At 38.4% G+C, this 17,629-nt stretch overlaps 1 protein-coding gene across 6 annotated transcripts in view; it reads right to left on the reverse strand.

Annotated features, from left to right (window-relative positions):
- Positions 1-17,629, reverse strand: part of cep290 (centrosomal protein 290) — an 80,502-nt gene that overhangs the window by 24,544 nt on the left and 38,329 nt on the right. For all 6 annotated transcript variants that reach the window (XM_047393011.1, XM_047393028.1, XM_047393044.1 and 3 more), the window contains 14 exons: positions 16,565-16,738; positions 14,287-14,398; positions 12,246-12,451; positions 11,719-11,870; positions 11,185-11,296; positions 9,136-9,591; positions 8,891-9,055; positions 8,563-8,670; positions 8,282-8,416; positions 7,085-7,354; positions 6,866-6,973; positions 6,397-6,596; positions 2,371-2,584; positions 677-814 (listed from right to left, as the gene is read on the reverse strand). In XM_047393011.1, the coding sequence (XP_047248967.1) occupies positions 677-814; positions 2,371-2,584; positions 6,397-6,596; positions 6,866-6,973; positions 7,085-7,354; positions 8,282-8,416; positions 8,563-8,670; positions 8,891-9,055; positions 9,136-9,591; positions 11,185-11,296; positions 11,719-11,870; positions 12,246-12,451; positions 14,287-14,398; positions 16,565-16,738 (2,550 nt within the window). The remainder of the gene's footprint in view (positions 1-676; positions 815-2,370; positions 2,585-6,396; positions 6,597-6,865; positions 6,974-7,084; positions 7,355-8,281; positions 8,417-8,562; positions 8,671-8,890; positions 9,056-9,135; positions 9,592-11,184; positions 11,297-11,718; positions 11,871-12,245; positions 12,452-14,286; positions 14,399-16,564; positions 16,739-17,629) is intronic.

Here is a 17,629-nt window from a genome sequence, read left to right on the forward strand (position 1 = left end):
AGAAGTTGCCAGTTCAAGGCAGAATGGAGCTTTGGTCGTTTCAATTCAATTTCCTTTCGTCTGAGGGTCGGTTTGGGTCATACGGTTAAGCCTTGGACACATAGAATGTTCCAACTGGACATGTTCCCAAACAAAGATCAAAATGAAAGTTTCTTTGCTAACACACATTTAATTGAGTATTTCTTTGGGTGTATGAATATATTTGATCCCTGTGTGGATCCAATTGCTGTTTTTAGATATCATCTAAATCTAAAAAAAACCCTAATTAATATGACATTCATGTCCAGGTTGAATGTATGCAAACTCTCATCGGAGCTGTATAATCAGCAGTAGATGAGAGAAATAACAACCATCTCAAGGTAAGCATATGAAGGTTGTCATCTGAAGTGTTTACAGAGGTCACCTTCATGCCAGGTAAGATGGATGTAGATGGTCCCTTAAATCCAGAAGCATTTTAAATGTAATTTCATATAAACCAGGAGCATGTAATGCAGCCTGTCAGCAGGTATGATTACATTACAGTTGCTTTGTAGATGTCCTGCTTTCTAACCATTATGCCATTTTGTAGGACCTACAACATCCAACAAAGCTTCATTTGAGCTAATTATATCAACAGGGAACAAACCATGACATATGAGTTATAAAAGGGTATGCTGTGCTGACCCTTTGATCTTACCTTCAGGTCTTTGGTGTGTTTGTCAACCAGCATCTGTACATTAAGACTCTCTTCTTTTTGTGCAGCACTGGCTATGACTTGCTGCTCTGCAGCAGACGTCATCTCTGCCCGCAACTCCAGTAGAGCCTTACTGAGAGCCTGAAAAAAGGGATGAAACAGACAAGATTCTGGTTCTTATAATACAATAAGGTGGTCTGACCTCATTTACAGCTGCAACTTCTAGCAAAAACATGGAATCACAATGTATGGATGATGTTCATTGAGTTGCTTTACTTTGAAGCTAAAGCAAATTATAAAACATACCTCAAAAACATTAAATGACATTGCTGGAATTATCATTTTCAAAATATTTAGAAAACAAATGAGATCACAATTTGTTTTTCTAAAACAATCTGTACAAGTCTAATTCTGCAAGTAAGTCTAGAGCTAAAAGAGAAGTATAAAACTCAAATGACGGCAAAGGACTTTGGTTGTTCCTGTTAAGCTGAGTCTAAAATTAGACATCTGAAGTGCATACAAAATTTGAATTTTGTAAAATGGAAACATTCAAGTAAACCAAGCTATAGATTCACTCAGCAGGGCAAAAAAGCAGCCTGGCTTTGAAACAGATAATGCACAACAGAAAAAAATGAAAGAAGAATGAATAAGAAAAAAGTGCAGAAACAACACTGTGCACTGCTGGTCAGCTGGCTGACAGAATGCTATCACACGTTTCTTAACTTTTGAGAAAAAAACAGAAAGGAGTTGAGAACTAAAGAAGCATCACCTGTCATTCTTGCTCACATTGTTTTAAAACTATAGATATTTGACATTTTGTGTTAATACCATGATATTCATACTTAAGGTTATTAAAATGTGAGAATTCTAGACCAGCATTTCCTAATTTGACAAGGCTCCAACCGGCCAAGTTGATCTGTCAGCTACGATGGAAGACTGTTGGAACCTGACTGATGAATGGTGAAAAGCCGTTAGTGAAAGCCATGCCTAAAGAATTTAAATAGTCAAAAAAGCCAGAAGGAAGTTAAATTAAGCCCCAAATAGGATTTTATGGGGGAAACATTCTTCCACACAAACTGTCTTCAAATCTTGAGGGTTCTGGGGGACCTTTCTATGCACTCTGATCCTCAGTTCGTTCCACATTTTTATGTTGCAGCCAGAAAGGAGTGAAAAGTAGCACCAATTAGGATTTTATGGGCTTCATTATTCCATTGCTTTTTCTACTTAGTCTGAAGAAAAATGAGAGTTATCACAGCGATGTCATTCATTTTTTATGGTATGTTTTACAAGGCCAAAATTTTCAGTTGATAAACTAAATACTTCTCTTTCATACATTTCTTTATTTTTTTGGGAACAAAGTAAAACAAGTATGAGCGAATATTGTACCAAAAGCAGCAATTCCCTATTTTTTGGCCACTGACTGTATTACTCCATCATGCATTTCCACAAAGACTACTCCCTTCTTTGCTCCATTTAAATTTTCTTTAGATTTAAGAAGTTTTTCGTACAAAGCTGTACTGCGAATCACATTTTTATTTTGTGCTAAACTAGATGTTCAGATAAACGATTCTGTCACACAGCTACAGATAATAAGCAGAGTTAACTGAAATTCCTGCAAGTTACAGTCAAGCAGCAAGTTAATCAGTCAACAAACAAACAAAACAAATACTGCTGAGTTAAAAAAACCTCTCAAGGACCTTGAGCTGTTTCTCCTTCTGAGTGAGTTGTGCTTTGAGTCGTTCCACCAGGTTTTTCATGGTATTGCTTGGGGAGCGAGTGTTGGCCTCCTTCTGAGCTTCCAGCTCAGTACGGAGGTAGTTTATCTCCTTCTCCATCTGAGCCATCTGACTGCTCTTGTCCTCCAGCTCACGGGTCAAAGGTTTCACCTGCCCAACATAATTTTCCTCCAGCCTGCAAAAAATCCCTGTTGTTAGTATTATAACAAGAAGTAGTATTAAGTATTCCAAATCAACATTCTTTCATATTAACATATTAATTTATCACGATAAGAGAGTAAATGGCTGTGCATTTTCTGTAAGAACACAGAAATATGCTTGTCTACTCAAGGTGGCAAGAAGAAGAACAAAGTTCTTTCTGGGCTATTTCATACTTCACAAAAAAATTACGTCACAAATCCCGGGAAGTCTCCATAAGGCCTTTCCACTGCAGTATTTGACAGTATAGTAACCAAATTGTGTATGACCAATTGTTGGAATAATTGAATATAGATTTATCTTATATATTTTCCTTTTCTCTAACTTGACTATTTGATCTTTATAACCTTTCAAGGATGTGATGAGTGTCTCTGCAGGCAAGGATCAAAGGTGGAGCTGGAGAGGAAGCAGTCACAGTTGAGGAGGGCACAAAGATGAAGGCTGATTGCGCTGAACAGATGACAACTGATTTTAAGGATGGGGGAGACTGTGGAAGTGTGTTGTTACAAGATAATGGTGTTTATGACCTGTATACGATGCAGCTGTTTTTCCCATCCTTAGAGAACAACGTTTTTTGTAACTAGGGAACCCCGAAAGATAATAAAAAGAGTGGAACGGACAGATGGTTTTCAGAGCGGTAGGAGATTTGTAACTGAAAGCACATCTTTGTCCGTTCTCCTCGCTGCGAGTGAAATAACTAATTCTTTGTCTTTCTCTTGGTTGATTAAACCTGACACCAATCACAAAATAGATTTTGGACACCACAAAAAAAAAAAAAAAAGCTTTGCCCAGAAATTGTGTTACCCAGACAGTACATTTTTTTGATCCAAAGGACATTGTTCCGGCCCGCATGAACAGAATGAGCCCTGGGAGAGAGAACACATTTCTCTGTTCCTGCAGAGTAAAAATATGCTTTAAAAATTTATTTTCTAAAAGGTACTGTTTTGACCAAGTAAGGTATAATTAAGGAACTGAAGCAAGTACATTGTGGAAAATAAGTCTTCGACACTTTGACATTCATCTCAGTAAATATACTTCTAATATTTCTATTGACATAAAATTCCCACCATATGTTGGCCACAACCCGAGCAATGCAAACACACAAAGAAATCAAAGCAAAGTAGTCCACAAATGCAGCTATTGGTCAAAGGCATATTACCAAAAAAGGCTCATGGTAAAGCCTTTTTTCGTAAAGACAATTCATGTATGTCACATGCAGCCCTCCCTATGATGTTCCCACCTGCAAACTTCACTTTTGGCATGGTGTTTTTAGGCTTATGTGCAGAAGCATTCCTTCTTGCAAACACTATGTGTGCAATGACATCGACAGAATTCAGCTTTGGCCTCGTCTCACCAGACTATATTCTCCACTGTTCAAATCTTCTGATACAAACTTAAAACAAGCTTTAACATGCTCTTTCTTCAGCAGTGGAGTCTTGTGTTGCAAGTGTGCATAAAGGCAATTGTAGCTGTGTGCATTACTTATTGTTTCCCTGAAGAAAAACTGTACCTGCAGTTTCCACGTCTTTCTGAAGCTCTCTGTGAGTGATCTTTTGACACCTTTGTCAGAAGTCTAATGATGGGGAACCTAGTCATGGCTGGTTTAAGGTGTGAAATTCTGTTCCTTGCACTTCCAGGTTATGGCTACAGAATTGCTCACTGCTCTGATGCAGCTGTAACTGTTGCCTTTAGTATGTTTTACAAGACTAAGACTTTTTTGTGAGGGTCTCTTTGCTTTTACTAATTGTACACCTCTATTGAATACTGAGAAAGCATTTATAGACCTATATTTAATATTAAACTAGCTGTTTTCAAAATGCTGACAGATATGTTACAGATACTGGGTGTGAAGTTCGAGTTAAAAGAAATATGAGAAATATATTTATATATAAAAACTCTGATGTGATTTTATATTTTTAATATTTTAAATATGAAAGAAAAACAATTTAAATTTCTTCCTGTCCGTTTTTGACTACAAAGATGAAAAACAGGTATTGTTTCACTGTTTTTCATTGCTGATTCTGCTTGGAAAATCCAGTTACCACAAATATGTATAAACCTTAAAAAATAATTGTTTTAGCTGTTCATATTTTACATCACCTGACGATGCAAACAGAATAACAGTTATTCTGCTCCTATAAGATTTCACAAGACCTGAACATAAAGAGAGAGGAAACTTTGATCATTTATCTTTGCACAACTAGTCTAGCTCATCTAGAGCCCCTGGACTTCTTCATTCCTCTCTGCTCTTCAGCTCACCAGGCAGATTTTCTATAGGATTTAGATTTGTAGACAGGGATGGCAGGGGAACACGACTGATTTTATATCTGGTGAACCACTACTGTGACATTTCAGATCAGAGAACCAATGATGACCCATTTTCAGTTTTCTGGTCAAAAACATAATATGCATTTTTAAATGTCCTGGTAAGAGCTATTGATGTCACACACTAACAACTGTCAACACAAACATGCACACAGCATCACAGATCCTTCAGCTTAAAGAATAAATATGCTTTCCGCCTGTTTATTCTTCGTTTCACACCAAACCAAAGCTCCTGTCCTGTCTGTCTGTAAGCCAACTGTTTTTTTTGAGTCATGCCAAAAAAGAGCCCTGTTTTCTTTGCTCAGTGTCTAATAGTTGGTATGGAGGTTTGGTGACTCCATCCCACTATTTGCTGAAACTGAACTCCAACATCACAACTCCAACACAATAAAAAAAACATTGTAATAAATTGTTCTTTCATGAAACTCTCAGGTTTTTGCTGGTGTTTCCTTTAGTTTTTCAAATGTATTGTAAGATTTGTGTTCTAACCCACACATGCTTTAGGGCTTGCTCTCCCATGACTAACATGACTATGTCCTTTTGCACTACTAAACTTTAGATAACCCCCTTTAATCTGATTTTCTTTTAACCTCTTTAAACCTAGTCTTTTAATTTACCCTAAGTGGTCAAAATAATTTTTTTTTCCTTAAAGTCTTTCAGTATTAGTTGGTTCTACCCGTTAGAAAAAGGGTGGGAAGCTTATGTTGTGTGAAAAATCCAAATCTAATTCTTCACACTGCATCTGTATAAACCACAAGAGTTCAGGAACAAAGTTACTGGATCAAAACAATTCACTCTCTGGGTAATTTACTTGAAATTACCCTCTGTTTCCTTCCAGGATGTATTTTCATTACTTTGAAATTTCTTTATTTGCAAATAAAAGTTGACATCTTGTAGTTGACTTTTTATTCCCGGAGAGTTATTGTTACGACTTTAAATGTACTGCCAGAGCTACAATGGCACATTAATGCGTAAGAATGGTCCAGTCAAAGTGCAAACCTAAATCCAATTGAGAAGACCTAAAATTTGACGTTTACAGAGGCTGCCCCTCCAATCTGACGGAGTTTGAGCTATTTTGCAAAGAACAATAAGCAGATAAGTTGTCTCTACGTGTGAAAAGGTGGTAGAGACATACCCCAAAACACTTCTAGCATGCATCATTTTCCTTGCACCTTACAATTATGCACCCCTTTGTGCAGGCTTACTAGATTAAATCCTGTTTTGAGTGTAACATTATAAAATGTAATGGAAAGTTTAAAGGGAATTAATACAATTTCAAGGCACTGGTTAAAATATCCATAATCCTTCTTACTATGAGTCACAATTTATAATAAAAAATGTTAATAATCTTAAACTAATGTACTCCGAAAACAACTAAATTTGAAACTTCATACTTCTAATTGTCTTTGTTAAGCTGAAACATACAACTGGTCACTGTAAAACACAGTTTAGGTGGGTGATTACTTTGCCATCTCCTCAGTGTGCCTTTTAGCCTGTGTTTCCACGGTGAGCCTCTGTCGCTCCAGTTCAGCTGTGGTCAGCCTCAGCTTCTCTGTGACAGAGCTGAGCGATGCATCCTGGTCAGCCACAGTCTGCTCCAACTCAGCCAGACGCTCCAGGTGTTTAGATGTTGGCACTCTGATAGTGGGCTTCTTCATCAGCTCCTGAACATAATGAAGGCAGTTTTAAAGCCGGCAGTTAATGCTGCCTTAAATTGTATCGCAGGTGCTTGGAGAATGGACAAATCCTTATTTTTAACATGTCGCGTACTATAAGGCCTAGGTGGCAACCAAGATAATATACTTGGATTTGAAAATGTAGCATTCCTAAACTGAAATATTCAAAAGACATTTTTCTTAGTAAAACTCAGGTATTTCAACCCACAAAAATAGGTGGGTTGCCGGTTCTTTTTAAACAGAGAGGCTGAAAGTACCATTGCTGTCTGTTTGAACTGATCCAGAGAAGTGTCTGTGTGCAAGTCCAGCTTCTGATGTAATATTATCAACTCTTCTTGATGTCTTTTTATCATCTCCTCTTGATCCTGGGACCAACAGCATGTTAGTCAAGGAAAGTAAGACAATGAAAAGCACAACATTAAAACATGTCTAGTAGTCCTTCTCTTTTTATCAATCATTCAACAGCACAACTTTACCTGTCGGGCCTGAACCAGCTGGTTTTGGTATTTCTTCAACACATCTTCCTTCTTGTCAAGTCGACTTTGGAGATCTTTGATGGTCTGGTGGGCCAACTTGAGGGCTGGCTGGCTGCCAGGCTCTTCCTCGTCGTTCCTTCTAAGGTCTGCAAGAAGACGCTCTCTGTCAGCGGCTGCTGGGAGCCGGAGACGCAGCTCGTTGATCACTTTGTCCCTGGACATGATGTTCTTGTCTGCTTTCAATAAAGCCACTTCACTCTCTTTCAGCTTCTGTTTTTTGGGTTATTAGAATAAGGATTTAAAAATGAACAAAACTGGTTGTGCAATACATATAATACATTTAAGAGAACCAAAAGATATAGCTAAAATTTGCAAGAAGATCTTTAATAAAAAATAAAGTAAAATTATTGTCTAAATTTGTTTAAATTAGCCTTTTTGTTTGGCTAAGCTACACAAAAGTTGTTCCTAAGTACAAAATATGAAATATTGAATACCATTGGCAAGATATTCCTTTACGTTGAGGTTTCACTTTAGACTAATATCAAGCACTGTTTATGTTTATCTACCAGATTTATGCTAATTTCATCCAACCATCCATCCATCCATCCTTACAACAGTGCTAGCCAGAACTCCTCTGTGCAGTAGTACTACTACCATTACTTTTTCAGATTGAAAGTATATGCATCAAAATGGCAAATTTTTCCCTCTTGTTTGCAAGGGTACGTTTAACCAGTTAAATAATAAAAGTGCATCACCATCTATGTTGGATAATGATATGTGTGTGTGAAAAACTGAATGCATTTTATAGGAATAATTTGTCTTTTCTTTTTTTGATTTAAAAAAAAACAAAAAAACAGTGGAGCTATGTCAACATATTGGCCTTTGAATGAGTAATATAATAGAAATATATTTCTTACTTGATATGTGTATTTCCAGCTGAAGTAGTTTAAAAAGACATAACCATTTTTGGTGGAAAAAATACCAGTATATTATTTTTACAGCAGATTTTAGAAAGCTGACACATTTGGTCATTATGACCTTAAGTGTGACATTTTTTTCTTAAAGAAATAACAACTAAATAATGAATTACAGACAAACTGACATTTTTCTGTCAAGGGACAAATAAATCAAGATTTTGAAAGGACCTCTTAAGGGTTAAGGATAGATGACTGTGTGAGCTGTGACTAAATCTTTTACCTGGTCCAAACTTTTGCACGTTCCCTGAAGGTCCAAATTTGTGCGAACGTGCTCTTTGATTTTACTCAAGGCGAACTCTAACTGATGAGCAAGAGGCAGCGTTGGGTCAGGGAGGGACCCTGCACCTTCATTAAACTAAAAAAACAATGAAAAGACAGTGATTCAGGGGGTGGCAACATGTTTCAGAAACTGACCCAAATTTTCATTCCAACTTGCTTCACTGTAAAATATGTTTGAGCTTTAAGAAATTGGAAGAGTTTCATCACTAGTTATTGTTTTACCTTTTCAGCCCTGTTGAGAATGTCATTCTGCTGCTTCTCATAGTGGTCCAGCTGGCGCTCCAGCTCCACCTCCCGCTGATCCCATGCGAGCTGGCGCTCTTCTTGAAGCTTATTAAGAGTACAGACGTTTTCAAACACTTTGAACCACCATGCTGGCTAATGAGTAAAGCTCATAAATATGTTATATCTTCCTAGATACCTCCACTCCTTTCTGTATAACCATTTATGTACAATTTATAAATATGTTACAATTATAAAACATTATCTCCTAACAGTTTGGCAAAAGTTGGCTGGTTTAGTGAGTTTGTTCTAAAAGGTTTGTTCTCACAACGTTCAGCTGAACAATATCCTCTTCCAAAGAACAGATTGTTCGGTCCTGCTCCTCAACAAGTTTCTTCAGGTAGGTGATTTCTTCCTTCTGGACCACCAGCTCCCTGCCCTTCCTCAGCTCTTGGAGGCGAGCCTCCTCCATCCTCTTGTGCCACTCTGTTACCTGTTTCATGTAAGGCATAATTTAGTTGTGAAAATACAAGGCAGTAAATGATCCAGATTTTTTTCTTTGACCACACAGACCTTCCGAGCCCCCTTCACATCCCTTAGGGTTGAGATAAGCTCCTCCAGACCTCGCAGTCTCAGTTCCAGCTCCTGAGCTCTTCCTTCTGCTCTCCGCCTCTCCTTCTCTGCTCCCCTCCTCTCCTCCTGGGCTTTAGCTCTGTCCTCCTGGAGTTTCAACATTGTCAAAGAGAACTTCTCCTGCTGTTGGAGGGGCAGCGCTCCAGCAAACTGCCTGCGTAGAGACTGGATGGTCTGCCGAAGGCGAGTGGTGCGATTATGGCCCTCTTGGCGGGCGAGGAACAGCGCTCGCTCACTGGCCTCCAGCTGCTGCTCAGCACGCAGCTTGTAGGCCTCCAGCTGCTGGATGTGAGAGGCAGCCACCTCGAGTTTTCCCAGAGCCGCTGACTCACTGAGCTCCAGAGCCACGATGTGCTGGTGAAGCTTCGCAATCAGAGCCTTCTCATCTGACTGTGACTGAGAAAAAAAACAGGGATCTTCACAACACTGATTTAAAACAGACTGCTGTAAACCAGCCTTGTTTATTCTTTCCTTGAATATAATGTATGTAGGTAGGCCTGCTGTAACGGCCAACTGATGTATTAGACATAAAAGATGGCTGTCCAACAATTTAGAAAACAACCTGTCTCGCTAAAGTATTTGCTCCATTTGAACTCTTTTACGTTTTATCACCTTACAGGGACAAACTTCAATCCATTTTACTGAGTTTTTCTGGTGACTGGTTAATATAAAGTAGCGCATAATTCTGAAGATGAAGGAAAATGATGTAGGATTTTCTAAATATTTAAAAAATAATCTGAAAAGTGTGGGTTGCATTTAAATGTAGTCCTAGTCAAAGCTTTGTAGAACCAATACAAGACAGTGAACCGCCTTCCTGCATTGGTCTTTTGCAGAGTCTAACAGGTTTTATGAGTTTCCCTTTAGACCCCTTTATTCTGATACCCCTAAACATTTCTAGTGCAACCATATGAATTACTGTATCAGGTCCGGCCTTGTGTTTTTCTGTGTGTAGTTTGTTCTACAATAGAGGCACACTGGCTGCTAGCTTGTTGTAATAGCTCAATTTCATGATAACTAATTTATCTCTATTTGAGTTCTGTTTTACTCAGTTTCTGGTTGGAAACGTGGCATTTTTTGGAATTAAGCAACGATGCTGTGCTCTCAAGGGATTTTTGCAGTTAGTTTCTTGCCTCTTGTTATGATGTGTAAAGATAGCAGTGAGACAAGCCAGAGCAAATCCCAGATGAGTTAAAGAGGAGATGTCATGGTGGTAGAGAAGGAAGTTTAAACAATGTCTACCTTTGATCATGGTATAGCTCTTTATCTAGTCCGGGGACTCCAAAGTGCTTTAACTACAATCAGTCATCCACCCATTCATACACTGACAGTGGTAGACTACATTGTAGCCACAGCTGCCCTGGGGCAGACCGACAGAAGTGAAGCTGCCACACAAACGGTACCCAGACCTCTGACCACCATCAGCAGGCAAGGAAGGTGTCTTGCCCAAGTATGCAACACCTGAGACAGACAGAGCAGGGGTTCGAACCAGCAACCAACAGGTTACACGACAAATCCTTACCACCTGATGGGGAATGTGGGATATCTTGAAAACCGGAGTATCGGGAAAACAGTAATATTTGTTTCACTGATGTGGCTGCAGGATAATATCGCCGACCCCAACATGTCTCTGCCCCTCTTTTAGACACGACAGGCAGACAAACGTACCCACATGATATGAGGATAGAGCAAAATACAAGTAATCTAGGTGGAAAACATGTTAGAGGCTGCAAACGACTTAAAACTGAGGAGGAGGTTCACCTTCCTGCAGTGGCTTTATAAAGTATTGACTCAAATACATACAATATGTACATGTACTGTTTTCCTTTCACTTTAGAATTATTTGTTGCTTAGGCTGGCGTAAATACTTCTTCAAGTACTAAAAACCGATTGACTCTCCCATACAAAACTAAAGAAAGATGAATGCAACACATCTGATTTTGCTATTCCTTTAAAGATATTTACTACTAATAAAAATCAACTCATAGTTACCTGATAGTCACGTATTTGTCTCCTTAAACCTTCTACTTCTTTATCATTGGACTTCTGTCTGGCCTGGAGAGCAGACACCTGGGACATGGCCACATCAGAGACTTCCTGCAGCCTGTAGAAGAAAAGTAGACGTACAGCACTTGGTGTTTATCTTCAATCATAAATAAAAGCTTGAAATGAATTTACTACCAACATGATCATTAGTGATCATTTAGTAAGAACTAAACTAGAAGATTCTAATCTGCTTGCAGATGTCTCCAACAGGTCCAGCTGCACAAATCTTAATATTTTACAGTTAGGACAACTATCTAATAAGCGCCTGGTACAGTCATGATATCAATGTTGATTCCTGGCCAACTGAAATCATCCAGATCCAGTCAGGACCATCTTATCTTCGCTAGGATTGCAAAAACATGTTTGCTTCAGCAATCAATTAGCAAAGATGTGGCACGACTGTGAAGGCAGTTTCCGACAACACCTATTTTTCATGATAGCAATAGACAAATGAAAACACCAGGACACTGTCAATGGCACCTGGAAACCTCGACGCATAGCTCAACCTCTGCCTTCTCCAGCTTTGCGATCCTGGCTCTGTCAGCGTCGCTGATGGTTTTACTGGTGCTGCCCGCCAGCTCGTCTCTTAGCTCCCGCTCAATCCTTTGGGCCTCCACATTCATCTTGGTCAACTAAAGGAAAACAAATTGTTTGATAAAAGTGATTAAGGTCACATTTGCAAGACAGGGAAGCTTAACTGGAGAAGATAAGATATAAACTGTGAAGTGATGTGAAGCATCAGAGCCTAGCAGCAGTTTCACCAAGAAATGAGCCTAAATGATGACATGGTATAATAAACATCTTTCCACACAGGCTCTGCAGAGCATAAAACCCCATTCTATACTTGGATTAAACAAAACACACTTATTAGATAATAATGTGTTCCTGTCTGGTGAACCAAAGACCAAATAGAACCTAAGTTTGTTATGACTTGATTATGTTGAGGGGCACATTTAAGTGCAAGACTGAAAAAAACCTAATCTGTAATGTTTTCCTTGGTATCGTACCTCAGCAAACTTGGATTCCAGGTCTGAGTTGCGTTCCTCCACTTGTCTGAGGGAGTTCCTCATGTGCTCGTACATTTTGTGGGCGTGCTCAGCCCTCTGCCTCTCGTTCAGCTCCTTCATCTCTAAAGCTGTGATTCGTCGTGCAGCAGATATCATCTCATTGTTGATTGATGCCTTGTCAGCCTTGGCCATGCCAGTTTCAGAGCCTGAAAAAATTAACAATTTCAGGGAGGTGAAACCATCAAGACACTGATTGAACAACTGTCAAAGCTACAAACCATGAAGCATAATGATCGCAAACTTGTTTATAGTAGATTGCCTTAAAAAGTATTTTTTATTTTACCCCTTGAACCTCTTCATATTTGGTCTTGTTACAATCACAAACTCAAATGTTTTTCAGAAGGATTTTATGGGATAGCCCAACATAAAGTATCACACATTTGTAAAATTGAGGGGTAAGGACATGTAGTTTTAAAAAGCCATTCCAAGCTTTGCCTCAGTTGGATTTAGGTCTCGACTTTGACTGGACCATTCTAACACATGAATATTCTTTAATACAACTCACTCCATTGTAACTGTTGCTGTATGTTTGCTCAGTTTGCCAGGGCCAGTCAGATCAGGTTTGCAGCCATGGCTAAATGTATCCATTCTTAGTTGTGGGATAAAACAGTCCAAAACAATTTCAATATTCAAAACTTTTGATTTTATTTTACACCTGATCCTGCTTTAAACTTTTTAATAAGTTCCCGTAGGGGAACTTTGTCTTTAAGCCCGGTGGAAAACATAAAAAACTCAACACAGACGCAGTCACTCTACAACATTACAACTAAGAATCCAACTAAGCATCACATAACCAATCACTTTTTACATTTGTCTAAATAATGGCCCCAGTAGCAAGAGTTTTTTCATCTGTTGGTCCTTGATTTAGGCTGATTGGATCTCTTTCCAGATGATTGGAGCTCAAATTCACCATGAAGTAGGTGATGAGGAGAGGGAAGAATAGCTTTTGCCTAACTTTCTTTAAAAATGTTTCTGTAAGATCGGGCAAATTAGTGCCAATTATTTTACCAGCCACCTTTGCTACCTGCTTTATCCTATTTTTTGTCTCTTACTGATATGTTGCCCAACCAGGTGATGAAAGCAAATGTGAGGACAGATTCTATCATAGAGCTATAAAAGATGCTCATCAATGTTTTACACACACCAAATCGAAGTAATTTGTGAAGGAAGTGCAATCTTTGATGTGCAAACCTCTAAGGCCTTCACAGAACAGCTTGATTTATACTCAGATTACGTTATACACGAGAGGCTATCAAAGAAAGGGGACTGAATACTAAAATGAAAAGCATGCATCGTTTTATTTCCTTTTCAAAATTGTGCTCAACTTTGTTTCTATCCACTTTATAAAATCTCAATGAAATACATTCAAATCCGGTGGTAAAATAACAAAATGTGAAAACTTCCACCAGTATAATTGGTTTTGCAAGGTACTGTAGTTGGCATACAGCTGCCATGGAGTGAATCAGTGACTGTTCTTGTTAGAAAGGAGCGCAGATTCCTATTCTTATAATGACTTCTACCCTCAGGTTCTCACTGTTGTGACAAGCCAGTGCTCAAACCCAATTACAAAAACAGTGCAGCTGTACATAAGCTGTCTGATAACCGTCTGGCAACCATTATTACAATAATGGTTGCATGCAGGGCAACAAAGCAGAGCAGAAAACTGTAATTTAACAGATGTAAACACTCATCTGCCCTTGTGGGAAACGTCTGCTGTGGCCATGTTCTGTGGCATCGCTAAAACCCAGAAACAGTTTTGTTTATAACAGACAACCTCAGATTTAGCCCCTGAAGGACTTCTTTTTAAATATCTAAGAGAAGCTGTGTGAAAACTTGTGTTTGGTCGCGACTGCATGTCTCGACTGTTATGCAGCACAAATAGCTTGGTAACACATTTACAGATTCTGAGTAAACAAAACACACTATGCTCTTCCTTTTATTTTTTTGATGAAAATGACCAGAGTGAGGATCATTTGTTTACCGACTGAAGCGGAGCTCTCCCATGCTTGCTCCAAGGTATTGAGTTTCTCCTTCGTGATCTCCAGCTCTTTATTAATGGCAGAGATTTGTTCTCGAAGAGACTCGTTTTCACTCTGAGATTTAAGACAGATTTATAAATGTGCATTAGGAGAGATCAAAAGACTACGAAAGATAATGTTATTTACAATACTGTACAAAAGGTGTCAGCAAGCAGCCACTTGTAATCTTTTAAAGCAGTCTTTAAAAGATCAACCAAAAGGTTTTTCAAACTTTCTTTGTTCATTGGCAGCTTTTTCACATATTTTCTGGAAATGTATTGACCTTGACAGCATCTGGTGCAGTACAGTTCTGGTGTGGTTGCAGTGGTTAAAACATAAGAATTAGTGATAAGACAGCATTATACGAAGTAGAAGAAGTTAAAGGTTTGAATGCTAATACAAAACAGAGCTTGAATGAGTTCTAAAAACAAAAACTGCATTAAAATATTTAGACTTTTTACATATCATCTATCAGAATTAGGGATAGATTCCACGTAGCTAGCTGCCTTTCCACCACATGCTTTTTGTAGACATCAACAAGCTTTCAGCAGGCTGGATCGTTCACCACTCTTCTTGGCCGAATCAATAGAGTTCACTAACAAGGATCCGGTTCTGAGCCACATCCACAAGTTCTCTATAGAGTTGAGGTTAGGGTATTACAGAAGCCTCAAATTGAACTGCTTTATCCATTCCGAAACCTGTTTCTGATTTTGAGATCATTATCCATCTGGAACACTCAATTACACCCACGTTTCAACCGTCTAGTTGTTGATTTGAGGTGAAGTTGATGAATTTGGGCTAGTCCTTCTATATTGTTCCAGCCAGGCCAGCGGACAACCTTGCCTTGGCCCTGGTCAAGATCACATATAGGCCTTCCCCCACGATATTCTATTACTTGTAGAAAATCAATTCAAATTTACCATTTAAACACATGATTCATACTGCATTCTTTCTCCTTCCATGTTTTCCCTTTGTCTCCTGTTCCCTTCTTCCACCTCCTATCTGCTCCACACTTTTTTTAGTTTTCCTTCTCAGAACAGATTCCAGACAATATTCACTATATAGAAACCTAACAGTGACGAAAATCCCCAAATTAATACGTTTATTAATACATTGTTATTTTTGATTATTTGAATAAAACTGAAAACATTTAAAATAAATTTGGATGTTTTCAATATATTTTAAAAGGTCTCTGCTACTATGTGTCTTTACCACTACTACAAGGGGAAGGAAAAAAAGGTTATGTAACATATATATTAATCATACATTTAAAAAAAAACCTGACCATAATTTGATGGCTGGAAGGCCCCCCCGTCAGCAGCTGTGATTTCAGCCACTTAGTTTAACTGTGGCGAGACAGGCCCACTGCAAATGCTACCACCACCATGCTTTACCTTCAGGACAGTGTCCTTTGGTTTGAAAATCTCACCCTAGAATGAATAAAACCAATTCTGGACTGGCCCCGATCTCAACCCATTGGAAAATTAGTGGACTATGCTGAAAAGCTGGGTGTGCAGCAAGAAATCAGTGAATTTATACCTGTCTACACCAATTCTGACAAATATAGTCTAAGGTCCATTCAGAAGTACAGTATATGCCAGGACCTTCTTCATGGCTACAAATAGCATGTGGGTTCTCTTCAACTTGGTAAGCAACATTTATCCAAATATTAGTGAGATTGTGTGTCTATATTTAAGTCCATGTGGATCAGCCAATCCACAGTGAAATTCATACATGTGCTCCTAACCTTGTTATTAAAATTAACTGAGGTTTTATGTCATATAATCATTCCAGCTTGGTTGCTGGTTTTCTTATTATGAAACTGTGTTATCTTTAGGTTTTTAAAAAATAAAATTAACACAAACAATGGGAACACATTGCATCTTTTTCACAGGAGGACAATAACAGTGTGCCTAAGGAGCACATTTAAAACTGGTTCTTAGCGGAGTTGTCTGTTATATGTGGAAATAACTAAACAATCTCTTGAGTTTAGCAGCTGTTTATCCCTGTACAGTACAGTCAGAAAGCAGCCAAAATTGAATTAAAAACCGTAAAAAAAAACATCGGAATGTTGAAGAGCTCTTCAAAACCATTTAAAAAGATTGTAAGAAAGTCTGACTCTTATGAATCAAAGTCAGAAGAAAGAATGGAAGAATCAGGACTTTTATACAGTACTGCATTTACTGAAGAAGAAACAGTTGATCGCAGAGTAAATAACTGAGGTGTAATGTGGCTTATTACCTCTAAATGTTCAAGGTTGGTGGTTCTCTGTATAAGAAGGCTGTCCTTCTGGAGCACATCTCTGTATTTGATTGTTAGGTCTGTGTACTGCTTATTGGCCCTCTCAAGTTCTGACGCAGGCACGCTGTTGTCCAAGGCCTTTTGCAGGGCAGTTATCTCATAGGCTGCCATTTCCTTTAAAACAGAAAGAAAGGCATTAGAATCGCTCTACTTGGTGGTAAGAAACATTTTGGCTGTGCATTCTTGTGATTCACAAATTCAATTGATCATCGGAGCCTTTTTGGAACAACTGAATTACTTCAATTGTAATGGCCAGAATAAAGCACAAAATATGAAAATATTAAATGTATATATAATAGATAGTTTTAAATGTTTAATTACTCATCATTTAATCTTTTAAATACTGCCCCATGCATTTTTCTACCATGTTTCTATTCAAATGGGATCTTATGTGAAGAACATCATTTTCAACATAAAAGAGCAAGATTAAACCAAAACATTTAGGATCAAGTGAATCACACATCTTGATGCACTACCTTCACTCAATGTTCCAGCAAGGAGTGTATAGACTTTTTGTCAGTTCAAAATATATAAACCAAAGGAAGCAAATTAACAGCTTTGCATGGACTGTATGTATCAGTAAAGTGTTGAAATCAGAAGAAGCGCAGAGATGTAAGAAGGTTCCAAAAAAACATATTTCTAACACACGTCAACGCGTCTTCACTTCATTCCGGCTGTAAGAGAGCAAAGAAGAGCAAGATTGTCAGTAGATAACAGGAAGGCTGGCAGATTTTTGGACATCTATATGTTAAGGTAAGGAACAACATTATGAATTTACTCACAGCATTCATTGCTGTTTTTGTAATGCTAGCCACGCTAACCACTACTATAAGAGGGTAAACTGTCAACTGCATAATCATTTTGTGTTTGTTTTAAAACAATTGTAAAACCCTGCTCTACACAGACTGCTCTCTCACACAGTCGTTGCCCAAATGGATGCTTAATTTCTTTTTCTTATATTTTAGATTCTAAAGTGAAATCATAATTGCCGTAAATCAGTATCAG

Source organism: Girardinichthys multiradiatus, chromosome 2, assembly GCF_021462225.1.
Source record: "Girardinichthys multiradiatus isolate DD_20200921_A chromosome 2, DD_fGirMul_XY1, whole genome shotgun sequence".
Lineage (NCBI taxonomy): Eukaryota > Metazoa > Chordata > Actinopteri > Cyprinodontiformes > Goodeidae > Girardinichthys > Girardinichthys multiradiatus.